Source organism: Nelumbo lutea, chromosome 7 (assembly GCF_056320005.1).
Source record: "Nelumbo lutea isolate HS-2025 chromosome 7, American lotus-T2T, whole genome shotgun sequence".
NCBI classification, from domain to species: Eukaryota; Viridiplantae; Streptophyta; class Magnoliopsida; order Proteales; family Nelumbonaceae; genus Nelumbo; species Nelumbo lutea.
Genome location: NC_142690.1, coordinates 24,987,955 through 25,005,790, shown reverse-complemented (window position 1 = coordinate 25,005,790; position 17,836 = coordinate 24,987,955). Strand labels below are relative to the sequence as shown.

Below are 17,836 nucleotides of genomic sequence, written 5' to 3'. Positions count from 1 at the left end.
AAAAGCGCCAATACAGGCTGATAAGCCCTTGTATCGATATTTAGAACCTTGATCTAGAAGCATAAAACAAACAAGAAAATGAAAACCTAATGCAATCAATGATTTAAAAGGTGCACCAAGGCACACAAGCAAGGTGCATTTTAGGGTATGTGCCTCGCCCAGATCCTAGGTGGCACACACCTGGTGCGTCTAGGCATGCGCCTTTTTAAAATCTTGTGCTTTTTATTACTTTTTTTGAGCCTAATGTTGCTAATGTTGTTCATTCATTCATTCCAATAAAATATCTTCTTAAAGGGCAATCAAAATTATAAAATCATTGTTTTTTATGTGAGAAATAATAATTTAAGACCCTAACATGGACTTGTTCGGGCTCGCCTCGAGGGGCGTGGTACAAAGGTGGCTCATAGAATCAAGAAAGCAATATGTTTTACACCACATTAGCTACTTGAAGTAATGCAATTGAGGAAAAAAAAAGGTTGTGGGTTTCACATGCTTGAAAATGCTTTATATGTTTTGCTTTTATTTTTAAATTTTCATTTGAATACGCTTTACATGTTATGTTTATATATTTTAATCTTAGATAATAGGTTTTTTAAAACATTTATGTTAAAATTTAATTTTATATTTTTTATTAATATTTTTGCATTTTTTAATTTTTTATAATTTTTTTGAATTTTCTAACCTTTTTTTTTTAGCATTTAGTGGTAAGTTTACACCTTGCTTCAAAAAGGCGCACACCTCGCCTTGCGCCTCAGGTGCAAATTGGCCCTTTCACTTTTTTTGCACCTTGCACTTTTAAAACACTAGATGCAATTAAAGTGATCTGTGAAATATTGGAGACAATTGAGTAGGTGGAATAACATTTTTTTTATAGATAAGTAGGTGGAATAACATTGAAGGAAATAATAACTTCCACATATTAATAACACCATCTTGGATTAGATAATGATATGTCTAACAAAATTGCATCAGAATTTTTTTGAAGTACAATAAAAAAGAAAGACAAGAGCAGGTGATAAGATATCATCTTGGAAGGAAAAGGTCCAATCAAAGATAAAATCCTCCCACCCCAATAACAACTGTTTAAATGAACCAGCCATCCAAAACAGATTCTCGTGAACTCAAAATAAAGAAACTAAGCCAGACCCTTAAAATAAATAAAAACAGCTCCAATTTATTTTCCATTTTTTCCAAAAAAAAGGACCCCATAAGCACTTCCAATCTATTGTAGCTGAGGCATACCAACCAAAAAAAACTCCACTTCTATGAGAGAGAAAAAAGTGGAGTTTTCCCCACAAAATCCACACCAATTCCCACCCAAATTACTCCCCTACCAACAATAAAGAGCTATCTCCTCTACCTTTCTCCAATTCCAAACATTCTTCTAGCAAATTGTTCCCCATGTAAAAGTAACAAACTGAATTGCTCATCTATCTATCTATCCATCTATAAACCAAATTTCTTAGGATAACCTCTGTAGCAACCACCCTCTCTTAATTTGTTTTCTCATTAATTTCTTTGTCTATTATTATTATTATTTTATAAGCAACAAACTTCATTGATTAAAGATAAATAAGATTGCAAAGTTGCTGGATAGGTATCCGGACACCCATATTTTCCATAACAAATATTACAGTTCAGCCCAAAACAATTGATCTCTATGACCCCCCTGTTTAGACATTTAATCTGCCATTCCGTTTGCTATTATCCTATTATCTTCTGCTCATTCATCAAATTCCTCACTTGATAAAACCTCCGCCCTCTTTATTTGCCACATTCTATTTATAATCGGAAATTGACCTTGTTCTACAATTCTTTTTCTTTTCCTTCTTAGATTTTCTTGATGACTTTGATTTCTTTTCTCATCAGTAACTGTTGGCTTTATTAATTTAGGATAAAGAATTCATACATTATAAGTTCCAATACCCCTTTCTATGGCCAGGCAAAGGCCCCCCACCCCTGCTTTCCTTACGATTCAACTGATGTAGGACCACTTGCTCCAATACAACTTGAATGACCAAAGGATGAGTCTAGGAGGTATAGGATGGGTTTAAAAGTAATAAAGGACAGAGAGAGAGATTGATTAGAGTACAAAAGGTCTACAAACTTGAATGCAAAAACTATAGATTTATCCCAAAATAGTAAAAAAATGCAAAATAGAAAAATGGTACTACAATAGGAATTTTCTAGTGAAATTTCATAGGTAGGGTTAGGTGGTGTTCAGTAGTGCTGAATTGACCTCTGAACACCAAAATTTTGCTTTTCGGAACTTCAGGGGTCATTCAGTATTACCTCCGAAGTCTCTCTCTAAACTCTAAAAATTCTCTGAATGACTAAGCGGGTCTGCTAATTCTGAATGTGCCCAGAGGTAGCGGACAATTCAGCACTACTGAACAGTTCTATTGTGGTTCTCGTTAGCAATAACCTCTCCCTTTTGCGGTTCTATGCCTGGTCTGGTTCTCTGAACGTTGCTTTTGACTAGAGCATATCGTCCACATAGGTCTTCATATTCCTTCCAATCTGGTCTTTGAATAACTTGTTGACCAATATCTGGTAGTTTGCTCCTATGCTCTTCAACCCAAGGGTATCACTATGTAGCAATAGAGGCCCCTCTCAGTGATAAAGGATGTCTTTTTCAATTAAGAGGATGCATCCTGATATAATCAGACCCTGAGAATGTGTCTATGAAGTTCACAACTCATGCCCCGAGGTGACATTGACTAGCTAGTCAATCCTGGGGAGGAGGAAGCTATCTTTCGAGCAAGCTCTTTTAGATCTATGAAGTATATGAAGCTCACAACTCCTGTCCCGAGGTGGCATTGACTAACTACTAATCTTGGGGAGGGGGCAGCTTTTGGGCAGGCTTTGTTTAGATCTATGAAGTCTATGCAGATCCACAATTCCTTGTCAAATTTCCTCACCATAAAAACGTTGGCCAACCAATCCCAGTAGTCAACCTCCCTTATGAAGTCTATTTTATTCAAGTTTGTCTACCTCTTCATTAATGGTTTGCCACCTTTCTAGAGCAAAGTTCCTCTCCTTCTACCAAACAGGCCTAAAGCTCAAGTCCACATTAAGCCTATGAGTTATGACTGAAAGGTCAACCCCCAACATATCTATTGCAGACCATGTGAAGATGTTCACAATATCAGCTCGATGGTCATCACATTGGAGTGATTCAACCTAGATGGTCTTCTCTGCATCATCGCCAAACTGTGGCACATGCACCAACTCTTCAACAAGCTCCCCTTGTGTCATCTACACCTCGCCCCTCAAGTCCAAGCTATCAACAACTAGTGTCTCATGGAACTTTGTCATTCTTCTCAAGGCAACGATGTAGCATTATCGTGCCACGACATGGTTGTTGCCTTCAATTTCACCCATGCAATGGTCAATGAGGAACTTTATCACAAGGTGTTAATGTGGATACAATGGTCCTCATTACATTTAGGTATGATCATGGCATTGTAAGGGAAGTTGACTTTCACCACAAGAAATTCAACCATGATGGTGGTTAGGCGAGGTTCCTCCACAAAAGTCAAAGAGAGGGTGATTTCACCCTTAGGTTGCACTGTCTATCTAAAGAAGCCAACCAATGGGATGACAATGAGCTGAAGACAATCCAGCCTAATTTTCATCTATTGATCCCTTTGAAGTCTTCTTTGGAGGATGTAATCACCTCGTTTGACCGTTGGCCTCTTCAAGGATCTTTGCTTGATCTTCAACTACCGAGCATAGGCTTTCCACTTTCCACACAAAGGCACTATCTCCTCCTAAGGTCAGTTCTCCAAATATGACAATTATAACTCCAATTGTAAGTCGATTACATGTGTGTGGCTTGTCTGCTTGGTTGCCAGTTGTAACCTATTTGAGTGCCCGAGATGTAATTTCCAAGGTAACTTCATGTTATCAAGCCTTCTATTTGATTCTTCAGGTTGCAATAGTCTTCAGTGTCATGGCCATGGTCATAATGGAACCTGTAGTACTTGTTCTGGCTCCTTTTGTTTGGATTCAACCTCAACTTCTGGGCCAACGAGCATACTCTTTGTCCTGTATTTGCATCAAGATCTAACTCCTCGATGTGTTCAGGGGGTATACTTCTCGAAACCCTAAGATGGTGGGTCTTGAATCCCCTAGACAAATCCTCAAACTTATGACATTTTGTTTTGATTTTCTTTGGGTTTCTACTTGTCATGGCCCTTGTGCTTCTTTTGATTTTCTTTTCTTTTGTGTTTGGGTATTCCATCTTTTGCACGCCAAAAGCCCTAGGTTAGTTGTTCCCCACAAACGACGCTAATTGTTGTTGCCAAGGTTTGCAACAAGGGATAAGATTGAAACACCTAGGGCCCTGATGACTGGCAAGCACAGAAGATGTCAAAGACCTTGAAGTTATTCTTGGGAAGAACTCTCTGATGCTTAAGTCAGACAAAGAGAAAGGATAGATTGATAGAAGGAAAGGCAAAGCATCACTAGAGGAATTATCAAGTGAATGCCTTAGGGTGAGTGCCTTTATAGAGAGGAGGAGTCCTAACCAAAGGAGGGCCAGGATTCCTTGTTCGGCTTAGTTTCCTTATTGGGCACGATTTCCTTGTTCAGTCTAATTTACTTGATGGTCAAGCCTTCTAATCCGGGCTTACCCTTTACTATTCTGCAATATCAGTAATTCTCCAATTACTGATTTAATTTGAGACATAAAAGCTCCTAACCTAGTTACATGGTAGGAACTCACAATCAACTCTTGAAGGTAGCATCTTTAGTGTGGATAGTTACCTTGGAGAAAGCTCTAACATAAGATAAGCTTATTGCTTGGGGCATAAATCTGAACAAAACATTTGTTATGCTCCCAAACCATGGAAAAGCAAAATGGTTGTTCCTTCATTGCTGGTTTTTATCATGGTTTTGGGCAAATCTTATTTTAGGGAAGTGGTTAAGCATTGTATTGTCACTATTGTGTTTTTCTAAATTGATAATGCAAGTCTTACAGAATTGGCATATAAAGAAGAAGCTAGGTAAAAAGGGAAAGACTCTGTGAAGACTGTTCCTTTGCAATCATGTAGATGATCTAGGACAAAAAAAAAAAAACAGGCATATATTTTGAAGTTGATACCCAGCCAAGAGTAAGTGTTGCTTGTTAGAAAACCAGCGTGATCTATTAGGTGTTTATTCACAAACAATTCAGGGACCTAGACTAACACCCAACAGTCCTGAGACAAAGCATCAATAAGGTGCCCACACCAATAAAGCAATGTAAAATTATGTACTATCAATATGGTAATGTTGGCAATGTAACAATATGTACTACTAGTATGGCAAAAAAAAACTTGGCCACCCTCTACAATTATTCATTCTAACCCTACCCGTGAAATTTCACTAAAACATTTATATCCTAGACCTATTTTTCCCATTTCAAAGGTTTTCCCCATCTTGGGATAAAACACTTTCTACCCTATCCAATCTTTGTTTTTATGCCTAAAATCACCAATAAACACACCCTCCCATCCTAACCCTCCTAAGTCGCCCTTTGTTATCAAGTCCTATTAGTATCGTCTTAAATCACCCTCCCATTCAAGTCCTATGTCAGTTGGTATCAAAGCTGGTTCCTACATCAATTAGTTTCAGAGATAATCGTAATTCACTATGTTCTCACAAAGTGACTGATTTTATAGGTCTTGGGATATCTCTTAAACAATCATATGGGTCTAGAATCAATGATGATCAATTTTCTGAACCATACCAATATTTGTTGGTTGGCTCATTTAAGAAGATAGTAGAAGAAAACAAACAATCAAAAACGATGGTAGAATTAAAAGAAATATATATATATATATATATATATATATATATATATATATATATATATGTGTGTGTGTGTGTCAACAACAGGGCTAACGCTACCAAGAATAGAGAAAGGTCAATACCAGATTTCGATCAAGTCCCTATATCTTTTCCAACCTAACCAATCTTTGTTTTTATCCTAAATCAACCTGAAACTCATCCTAACCCTCTTAAACGCATCCTTTTGTCATTCAAGTACTACATTAGTTGGTAAATCTTACCAGTCCTACATCAACATACTTAACTCGGAAATCTATCAGAAGATATCGGCATCATTGAGGTTGTTAGCCTTCAGACCATTGATGTCCTTTCATCATATAATCAGAAGGATTAGGGCATCTAAGCACTCTTGTAATATCATAATGAATGAACTCTTCTAACTGGTTGCTCATCAAAATATACATTTCATTTTATATTTTGGCATGCCTTGAGCTCTTATCTAGACGCGTTAAGTACCTCATGTACTGATACATTTACACATTACAGATAATCAATAATGTAAAATCTATCCAAAATGTTCCTTTTGTATGATCTGAATTTAAGATTTTAGGCATCACAAATCAATGGAATTGGATAACTAATCCAACAAAAAAAAAACTGAATTATTCTCTGAACAGTCAAAAAACAAAGATTGGATTCTGTTCAAATGATGTATTTAGCTAATGATTAGAGCATCCAATAAAGTTTTTTTCTTTTCTTTTTTTATTGGATCTCTTGCATGGGGTGTACCACTTCTCTAAAGTCACAGAATAGATACTAAAATACCTATAGTAATCCAAAGTCCAAACACACATATCAATTACGTATTATGTTCATGATGGATGGACAATAAACACTAAGTCTTTAAATTACCAATAGGTAAAATGTATTTATCAAATGAAAGTAAGTAAATCAATTATAAAAAAAAATGAAAGTGAGTAAATCAATTCCCCCTAAGAGAGGAAGAATGGAAATCACAGTCCAAGTAATGGCAATAATATTTACAACAATGAAGAAAAGATTAAAGAAAAGGCTTAGGATGGCTGTAGCATTAGGGAATATGTATTTCTAATGGGAATTTGAAGGAGTATACAGATTGTTGGTAAAGTCTAGGAATAGTTTGAGCCCTTGAGGGCTGAAATTAAGAATAGGTTGCTCAGTTTAGGCATCTATAGAGGTGAAATCAGGTAACGATCAGAAGGATTGAAGTTACGGGTCAAGTAAAACTAGACAAAGGTTATCATGAAGGGAAAGGATCCTAAAGTTTAAGAAGGTATTAGGTGTAGTCAAGTAGGCCTTTTACCAAGCTATTTAGGAAAGACAAGAAAAAGGATGACCTGTCCAAGTATTGAATAATTCCAGAACAGCAATTTAGAAAAACATCAAGGAGACAATAAACAGGAGAAGGAACAAACAAGTTAATCTTACTGGAAGCAAAATTTGTGAAAATTAATTTAATATATAATGTGGAGATCTAGAATGAATTCTTTTACAAATTGCATTCAATAAGAATAACAATGGACACTCTTGATATTAAATTGCCAAAAAACACCATAAAATTATAAAAGATGGAAGAATTAAAACAAATTTCCAAAAAACCTATATATTCAAACCTTCAGATTGATAACAGCAACCCTATTAGCAGGTGTTGAGAGCTGCTCGCTGATGTAAGCCATAGATCTCAACATTGGTTCTAGTGTGACCCTTGAAAGTTGAAATTTTACTTCTGTTTCTCCAGAAGGAGTCTTGCTATAATCTTGCAACTGCATGGACAAAATAATAAAACAGGAACAAGCATGACCAAAAGTAGCTAAAAAATCTAGCTAAAAAAACATTTCATCAGTTTTGTCTGCTACAACCCACACAATTTTTTTTCTTTCCTGATCAGTAAAACCTACCAGTTAATAAAACAATAAGACCAGAATCCATAACAAAATTGATTGAATGGATTTACCAGTGTAACCAAAAATCAAATTTAGTCTGTGCATGCAAATTTTCAAAAACCAGTTCTGGTTTGTTTTTATTGATGTAAAATCAGATCAAATTAACATTTTAATTTAAAAGGTGAACCTAACAGATAAAATGTACCTTTATCAGTAAGCAAATAGCCAAATAAGTGGCATCTATGAATTTAAGGTGGCTAAGTATTCAAGTGAGAAAAAAAAACAACAATTTGCATATGGAAATTAGTTGGAAAAAAATGCACACCTTCAAATTTATAACAGCTACCCTATTAGCCAGAGAGTTCTTATTCTCCATGACCCAAGTCATTGATTTGAGGCAAGGAAGCACAACCTAAGTGAACAAAAGAGATATTTAGAGAAAGCAAACCAGGAAAGAAGAAACAATTAATCATAGTTAATTATGATGTTAATTTTGCAATCCAAAAAAAACATATCCATGCATACCATGTTATCAGAAGGACCATCGTCCCGATGAAGAGAGACAGGGGCCATCCTTGGTAGATTCAAGTCTGCAACAGGTGGAGTAGGGGCACCAGTATCATTAAGATTAAAGTGACGGGTCACATCATCTTGTCGAGGCCACAATGATGGAGTCATCTCTGTAGGTGGTATAGGTGTTCTCCGGCTAATTTCATCCTGGTTACTTCCAATGACCTGAGAGCTAGGAGGTGCAACTCTTGCAACATTTTTCTTCACAACAGAAACTTTCTTTCCACCCTCTCTTAGAGCATTCATTGCCACATTGTAAGTCTCTACAGCTATTGCTCCTTCCTCAGCATATCTAATGGCTTCCCGGCACAGATTGTTGTATCGGACTGTTAGAGTTTCATGACCTTGCAGTTCACCATTGCGTTCATCTGAACCAACCCAGCTCTTGGCATTTCTTGTCCACCTCTTCAATATATAATGAGCTGGAAGTGTAAGAACATTTGTCACAGTGAAGACCGTCAATACATGCCTACAGAGAATGCCTGAGAACTCAAACATATGACAGCTGCAACTTGCTCTCATCTCAGGAACATTCAATGTGACAATGTACGCCTTGTTGTCATCTTCAAACTTCGCCACCCTGTATGTGCTGATTGCCCCATCACCCTCAATTTTATTTGCAGTATAGACAAAAGTTTCAACCAATTCATCTTGAAACTTGGCAAATATTTTCCTGGTGTAAAGGTTTGCAGCTTGTTTTTCCATTGGCGATGGTGTCTTCAATACTGGGGTTGTACAAATTGTGTCAAAATCTGCTTCTAATTCTTTGTCAAACCAATTCTCAAGAGCTCTTTCATACTGCTTAAAGAACAATGGTAAAGTGGTCTGCTGATTCACATATCCATCAAAGAATGAGCTAATAGTTTCAACACCATGGCTTGAATTAATTGCAGCAAAGAAAGTGTCACGAAAATATACTGGGACCCAATGTTGGCGGGCATTATACAATGCTTGAAGCCATTCATTTCTCCTGAGATCATATCTGTCAAGGAGAGCACCCCAAGCAGATTCAAACTCCTCAATTGTCTCTGTCAAGTTGATGCAATTATAGAGCTCTCCTTGGAATGTGGGATGAGCATGGCATACATGAGCCAGCCTTTCCTGGCCTTCTCTTAAGATATGCCACTTGCAAATACAGTGCCGAGTTTCTGGAAAGACCTGTGCAACTGCTGTTTGTATTGCTCTGTCTTGATCAGTGGTTATAGAAACAGGAGGACGATCACCCATTGCTGCAAGCCATGTCTTGAACAGCCAAATGAAGGACGACTCAGACTCGTCTAAAAGTAAAGCGCAACCAAAGAGCACCATTTGTCCATGATGGTTCACTCCTGTGAATGGTGCAAATGGCACACGATATTGATTGGGCCTGTACATTGTGTCAAAGGTGACTGCATCACCAAAGTGACTATATGCAGCCCTTGACCTTGAATCTGCCCAAAACACATTAGTCATGCGGTTCTCTTCATCAAGTTGTATTGCATAGTAAAATCCAGGGTTTTCAGCCTGCATTCTCTTAAAATAGTCAAGGAGATTCTGAGCATCTCTTCCAAGGGTCCTCCTTCGGCTTGCTCTAACATAATTTACAGGCCCAACATTCCTAACCGGGCGATTTGATTCAATGGGAGCAACATTCCTATTTGGACGTGTTGTTTCTACAGATACACGATTTCCATCCATAGAGACATACATAACACCACTTGGTAGAATCTGCACCCCTTGGTAACCTTCCTTCCCTGCACCAGCAAAATGCCTGCGGGGCCGGAGGTAATGCACCTTACTGGGACTCACTGTAGAGTGGTTATGCTCCTTAACAAACTTTGTCACAACCCACTTGTCTGGGTCCTTTCTTTCAATCTTAAGCATCGCACTACAGCTCTCAATGTTCTTCCTTTTCAAACTCTCCCTAGAACATACAAACTCCCGAGATGTAATTGTTCCATCAGGCTTTGAACGGTTGCATTGACCAACACGGGTGCTGAAACCAATACGCCTGGCATATGCATCATAGAATGCCTTTGCAGAATCTTCTGATTCAAACTCCATACCAACATGGGGTTCACCACCTCCATCCTCCTCTTGAGAGGGTGCCTCTTTCTCTGTAGAATTTTCATTCATTTTCATTTCTCCACTCTCATTTGGCTCAGAATCTGCATCTTCTGCTGCTGCACGGCGTGCCATATTCTCCTCTTCCACGTCAATCACTTCAACATCCATGCTCATCAACTACACAAGTTCAAATCCTGTGTCCAACTCTATGGACAGACTACAAATGATTAACTTTCATGTTTTTTCAGACCCAACAACCGACTCAATCTGCATAGAATGCCAAACAGTAGAAGTTAAAGCTATAACTACATGTTTCATAGAATGCCAAATAGCTACACCAAAATGCATAACACCCACCAAGAAAATTCAAAGTAGAAAATATTAAAAAGCTAAAACAATGGAGAAAATAAAAGTCTCAAAATAATAAATAATAAAAATGAAAAAATAACCAGGGATCAATACACACAAACACCCAGCAACAGAAAATTCAAAATATACCTATGGAGCACTAAAATGGAAGAGCAACGAAGGTCTTAAAATCCAAATCAAATAAAGCCATTTCTCAAAATAATAAGAGAATAGAAACTGCCATTTGTCAATATAGACAAACACCTACTAAGGGAAACTTTAAAAAACAAAGGGGTTATCATGGGGAAGTTAATTCCCAAAAAACAACCACAAGAGTAAACCTTTGCAAAATAACCAAAAAAAAAAAAAAAGAAAAATAATAGAGTTTGAAATTAAATCAAATGAGACTACTTATTCAAATAATAAAAGCAAAATTACCATATTTTCAAGAAAAAAAGCAAATGATTGAAAATCAACAAAGAATGTAGTTTATGGACACTTTGCTATCTAAGTGAAATTGCTGTACCACTGCAAAAAAAAAAAATGGTAACAGTAATAATGATAACTGGAAACTATAAATTATCAAACCAATTGCTTAATTTATCAACCAAAGTAGAAAAATAATGAAGGAAAACAATAACATCACTACATTTAACGAACAAAGAGACCAGAACAGTTCATAAAAATCAACTACTGATTGTCTCAACAGTAACACCAGTTCCACATCAAAGGAAAATCATTTGAACAAAAAAATAGGAAAAAAAATAAGAAAGAGACAGAGAGAACATCTGACCTGTGATGTGATCGAAACAGAAGTGAGTCCTTATCAGATCCTTGACGCACGAAACACACTGAAACAAAACCTCAGCCAAACAGTAACAGGTTCTTCCCACGGTTCCCTACCCAGATTTTCTACCAGGCAGAAGAAACAAGGGAGCTCCTCCGGGCATCTCCTTCCTAGGGTTTCTCAAACAAGTTGCAGAGACAAAAACTGTAATTTTAGGGTTATTTCCCCTTTTGACATAGGAAGATCTGATGGACAGGATGGATTCAGGTGAAATTTCTAGGGTTACTAGGGTTTTTTTCCCCTTTTTCTGATCTTATTTTTGGGCTATTACAGAGACGGAGAGGGAGCGGACGAGGAGGACGAGGAGGACGAGGAGCAGTGGAGACGGGAGCAGGAAAGCGAAATGGTGTGCGTGACGCTTAGGTCCAAGATGACATAAAGCTGATGCCTATCCTAAGCCGTACGATTAGGATCATACGGCTGAACTGCCACGAGGGCAACCCATCCTATGGTTTCTCGAATCGAAACTAGCCTGTGGGCCCCACGGTACATCGTCTAATGATGCGACAACCGAAAAAAGGCTCTCCTCCCTCCCCCCCCCTGCGCCCTGCCTCTCTCCCACTGTGAAGTATGTGGTTATCTATGCGTAACACTGTGCAGGGCGCAGCTGGGGTGCCTATGAAGGACAGGATCACCTGCAGCCTGTCCTAGATAAATAATTTACGCCAAATCATCTAACGGCTAATACGAGTCTGGAGAAAATTCAAAGGGTGCACGCATTTTTACTGAGACGTACGTGATCGTGTTTGAATTGAATCCGGATCACCTGCCAACAAAATTCGTTCCAATACCCATGTCAGATCAAGTTGGTAGGGTGTTGGAACGTGTTATGTTGGCAGGAGATCCCGATTGGAAGGGATTTGCAGAAGGCAATGACACTATGTTACCGTCTCTACATCAAATAATATACTTATATTATCTAACGAAGATTACTGCTGGACACACATCTCAAGGAATACATTCCAAAAATCGGATTTCCCCTCTGTGAATTTTGAATTTTGAGGTAACTCAGCTGTGTAGCGGCACGTGCGCAAATAAGAGTGAAGAGGTTGATGAATTGGGAAATGGGATTTCCCCGTTCATGTGATCTTGTCCGTTGATTTGGTAAAGGACCTCGAGGATACCTTTTTAAAGACTAAAGTAAAGTTGACTCCTTGTTATTATCTTACATTGAGTTGTTGACACTCGTCTCGAACGATGATTCCAAATCAAAAGTTGAAAAAAGTGATTGGAATTATGATCCAACAACGGTGCCACGGCAATAGTAAGCAATAACAATAGAATGGGTGGTATTTTGGTTTTCACCGTCCCGTCAGGTGAGACAGCACGTGATTCAGAAAGTACTGATCAATGTGGGAACCGATGGATTGGAATCCGATATTGGATTTATGTACTGCGTAAGCAAATCGGTGTCACGTGATGCAATTGAACCGGCTATGTCAGTACGTCCGCGTGTAAGCACGTTCCCTCTGCTCTGAGACGGTTTTCTTTGTTGACGAGCTAAAAACAGTGTTGTTGAGTTTTGAGTCAATTGACCAGAGCAGAGTACAACAGCATGAGTTCATATACTTCTGAAGAAACGGATAAGGACTTTACAAAATGGGGCTCGACTTTTTGCATTGACCATGCTGCTCAAATGAAGATGGATCCCATCGCATTCCACTTCTTTGACTCTTGTGGATATGATGATCAGTCGAGATGCTGATCTAACGTTCTTAAATTAGGTAAGAACTGCAAATTGTGCATGTTGACTATCACACGGTCAATTAAACAACAAACTAAGACCACTAAGCACCACATCAGACAACCCATATATGAGTCCAACACAATGCCAACGTCATCCGACACCATGCATCTCATACAAGATGGGTCCCATTTTTATGATGAATCCACCTCCCAATCCCAAAATGAGCATGTTGGTAAGGTGTTGAAACGTGCATTGTTTGGTATTCAATTTGAACCAGATGAGCTTGGAGAAAGCAATAATGTGAGTAAGGTTTAGCTGAATACCTTGGTTATTTAGGGCGCCGTGCACATTTTATATTGGGACAGTCAATTTGTTACTGGTAAAGAGCCTTATTATTAATTTTACAACTCGTGAAAACAGCTAAAACGTTCATCTAATCCAAATTTGTTTTGGTTGAGATAAATATAAATACAATGAATCGGTCGTGGGCCGATTGAGTAGGATTAATCAGAATCGAGACCTACCTTCATAGATCCTAAATATTATTCATTTAGAACATGACAAAAATCTCGACTTTATTTAAAAGTTGAAAACATTTCATTATGACCGCAGGCATCTTTGATTCATGTTAGTCATGGTCTTCATGTTTTATCTTTTTAAATAATACAGTCCGTGTATGTTCCATATGTCAAATTCCAAAACCAGTAAAATGGTCTTTGTTTAATACAATTTCTAATAGTTTTTCCAAGTAAATAACATGGTTCGCTGATGTAAACATGACTTTAAGGTCTGTTTGATTAGTGAGAAAATTGGGATGAGAAAAAGAAAATTTATTTCTTCAATAAGCCATAATGTGTTTGTTTGTTGAAAATTTTTTTGTGAAAAAATTCATTTCTCAATGTTTATTTTGCAAGAAATTTTATACGAGAAAGCCATTCCAATAAATTGTTCAACTATAAACATAAATGTAATTTACTTCTATGATAACATGGTGTTAACTATGACAGCTTGCATCTGCAAAGGTATGACACATGCGATTAAACTTGCCACGTGGCATGATAGTGATTTTAAACTTGTTCATTCATCAAAAAGCATATTTATGCATTCATCAAAATTTTTATTAGGAGCTAAAAGTGTTTCTTTATTTTGACCATTTTTATTCATCAAACAAACTATTAATGCATTCATAAAAAAAAAAAAAAATCACCGAGTGCTATAAATGCTCCTTTATGTGGACTTCTTCATTCATCAATGAATCAATCCATCCATTCATGAAACAATGTATACATCCATTCATCGAAAATTTTACTAAAAGCTAAAAATGCTCAACTATATATTTAGATTTCTCCATTCATCGAAGAACCTATTCATACATTCACCAAAGGTTCACCAAAGGTCTATTCATTCATTAAAAAAACATGTTCATGCATCCATCCAAAATTTTGTTAAGAGCTTCAATCAAAGTGATGTACTTTATGAGTTTATTGTAAATGAATAAAAATGCATATTTGATTCATGTTCCTTTTGTATGTTTCTGTGTAATACCCTTAAACTAGACACTTAATGAGACTCGTGTTAGTTTAGAATGTTCACAGCCAGTGGGTCGGTCTGGGGAGACCTATCCTGACATGGATGACACTTTGGTGCCACCAAGTCAGTTGGGGTGGTTTGTCTCAGCTACCAGGGTGATACACACGCAGTGTGGGATTAATTGAATCTTTGAACTTGACCAAATTTTCAGTATTGCCCTGGACCTTGGAGATTGATGGGCAAAACTGAAAAATTACACCCAACCCCTAGACTCGATTATGATACTGCACTAGGTATCGGATTGGGCTGTCTTTGATTTACCAATCAATGAGATCCTTAGCGGGGGTAAAAACCTGGGTATGTTGGGACAATCTGAGAATTCATCTGAGTGGGTGATCATAGTGACAGGATCAGCCCCTTTGTCAGACAAAGGTAATGATCGGGGATGCACTCTCACTGATGGAAACCAAGACTGCCGGCAGCCAATTTCAATCGTTGAGATTTGTTTTGCAAAATATATTTTATATGAGATAAAAGTATAGATATATATATATATATATATATATATATATATATATATGGTTTCGAAATGTTTGCAAATAGGTTTTAATTCCCGTGATCCATATTTGAAAGAGTGCAACACTGTTCCTTACAGCCGAGGGAGAGGTCATCTCTTGTCGGGCAGTGTATGATCATTATGGGCTGAGAGGTTAAATGTAAGGCCATTGAGGATAATACCTTATGGGTTAATCTTGCATCTGCCCACAGTCCCTAGGTGTTACAAGGTGGCTTGGCCCAGAGACCACTTAGGGTAAGTGTTGGGCCCATAGAGCCCATCTGATGGGTTTCAGGGGGTGCATTGTCCATAACAATGTATTCGGCCAGGCCTTGTAACAAAGGCTGGGCTGAACCCATGTGGCTGATGTGTAGATTAATATTTGGGTCCCACGCCATACAAGGAAGCCCAACTGGGCAGCAGTCTAGAAGGCTAAATGAATACATAACCCTAAATGGGCCTTAAGCCCATTTCAAACTGGGCTAATTTGATTAGTCTTTAAGGGGCGAATTCTGATATAAGATCAGCTGATAGGATTGGGCCCACACCCTATCCACTCAAATAGTCCAAGATCTAAATGAGATTTAGATTTGGAATTTCCTAATTAGATTAGGAACTAGCTGATTTAATCTGCAGATAAGATAAGGAATCCTTATCTTAAAGGGACTTTTAATCTAGATATGATTTGGGTTAGCAACTCCTAATGGGATTAGGAGCTGATCCCTTTAAGTCTATAAAAGGAAGAGGGAGCGGTAGCCTTTAGACATCCAACACAAAATCTAAGAGACTCACCAGCAACAGTCTTATCTTCATAGTTGAGATTACAGAAGATAGAATTCTGCACCCTGCAAATACTCCCAAGCCGCCTCTTTCCTGCAGCCGCCGCCTATAGCAGTTCGATCTCCATTGCTTGGGAGAAATCAAGATTGGATCTTGATTCCAATCTTTTGAAGAAAATATTGGTAGGAGTTGTATTCATAAGCCGTCTAGGTGATTATTGGGAAGAATCAGGTTCTTAGGAAGGACACTGTTGATTCTGCTCCACCTTGCACTGCGCCATCTTCAGTGGGAGCAGATTTTGGTTTTTACCTTGGGCGTGAACACCTCAATTGAGAGATATTATTTCTTTGTATCAGGTATTATCTCTCTCCTCCTTTTGGTTCAGATATGGTTTAGTTTATGGTTCAAGAATGATCATTGAAAATATGATTTTCTAAATAGGGAATTCGATTCCCAGTTGAAGGGAAAGAAAAATTTTTTGAAATTCGCCCCATTTATTCCGCAATCTTGGGCGTCCATATGATGGATTTCCTATCCCTTCAACATTCACCAAAGGTCTATTCATTCATTAAAAAAACATGTTCATGCATCCATCCAAAATTTTGTTAGGAGCTAAAAGTGTTCCAACATTTGGACCTATTCATGCATTCAATAACCTAGTTCATCTAAAAAATAATACATATATCAAGAAATCAAATGATTTTGTCTTTAGCATGCAATTCGTTCATTCAATGCCACTAGTTCAGCATGTTCACATAATCATCCATATGCCAATAATTTCATAAAGGTAAAATATAACTATATATTCCATTTAATACAAATATAGTTTAATAATCATAAAAAAAAGATTGATCATCACAAAAAAAGGACAATCATCAAATTGGCTCTACATCCCAAAAAAAAAAACAAAAAAAAAACAAGCAAACTGTATATAAAGGTCCAACCATCAAAACAAGTTCTTATCATATGTAGATAGTTAGTACATAGTTTGTTAATAAATGTTAGTTATAATAGTTAAAGTATCTCATTCCTCCCTTCAATACGGAGGCCCCAACTTCATTTGAAGCCATGCCTTTCTCTAATGTGGCTCCACTCTATAACATGTCAAAACTTGACTTCCAAACTCAGATGATAAGTCATATGCTTTCATAAAAAATGCTACTAAACATTATTTTATGTTCATAACATCTGTATATACCTTCTCATTGCTAAATAAACCAAACCATCTCTCAACTACAGATACATATTTCCCAAGATGTGTAGCAATGTCCTACACTTGTTCAGCAAAAATTAGGGTGAACATTTAGTTTATTCAGTTAAAAAATGAATCAAATAAACTTAATTAAAAAATGAAAACCGAAATATAGAAAAGCCAAAATAAATGAAATCAAAATTTTTGGTTACTTCGATTAAATACTATATATTATATATTATAACATATAATATATAATATATGTTATAATATATAAATATATATTATGAAATAAAAGTTTTGTTAATTCAATTTTTTGTTTAACCTAATTTCTAATTCTAAAAACAAAACCAAAATAACCAAACCGAAAAAACTGAAACCAAAATTTTCAATTTGGATTTTCGATTTTAACCAAATAATGCTCACACTACAAAAAAATTGGCGTATACCGACGGCTACTTTTACCGATGGACAATGGCCGTCGGTATAGATTTTCATATATCGACGGATCAGTGGGCGTCGGTGAAGGATATACCAACGGTTGTGTCCGTCGGTATAGCTTAAAAATGAAAACGAAGAAAAA

At 37.2% G+C, this 17,836-nt stretch overlaps 1 protein-coding gene across 2 annotated transcripts in view; it reads right to left on the bottom strand.

Annotated features, from left to right (window-relative positions):
- The window catches only part of FRS3 (FAR1-related sequence 3), a 31,508-nt gene extending 19,412 nt beyond the window's left edge, over window positions 1-12,096 (bottom strand). Inside the window, exons 1-4 of one of the 2 annotated variants that reach the window (XR_016101996.1) lie at window positions 11,455-12,057; window positions 8,223-10,580; window positions 8,023-8,109; window positions 7,428-7,577 (exon numbers count right to left, since the gene is read on the bottom strand). Coding sequence is in view for 1 of the 2 variants with exons in the window: in XM_088953728.1 (XP_088809854.1) it covers window positions 7,428-7,577; window positions 8,023-8,109; window positions 8,223-10,487 (2,502 nt within the window). In the remaining variant the exon portion in view is untranslated. Of the gene's footprint in view, window positions 1-7,427; window positions 7,578-8,022; window positions 8,110-8,222; window positions 10,581-11,454 lie in introns of both variants that reach the window. The other variant, XM_088953728.1, reaches the window with a different exon arrangement.
- Window positions 12,097-17,836: the final 5,740 nt, after the last annotated feature.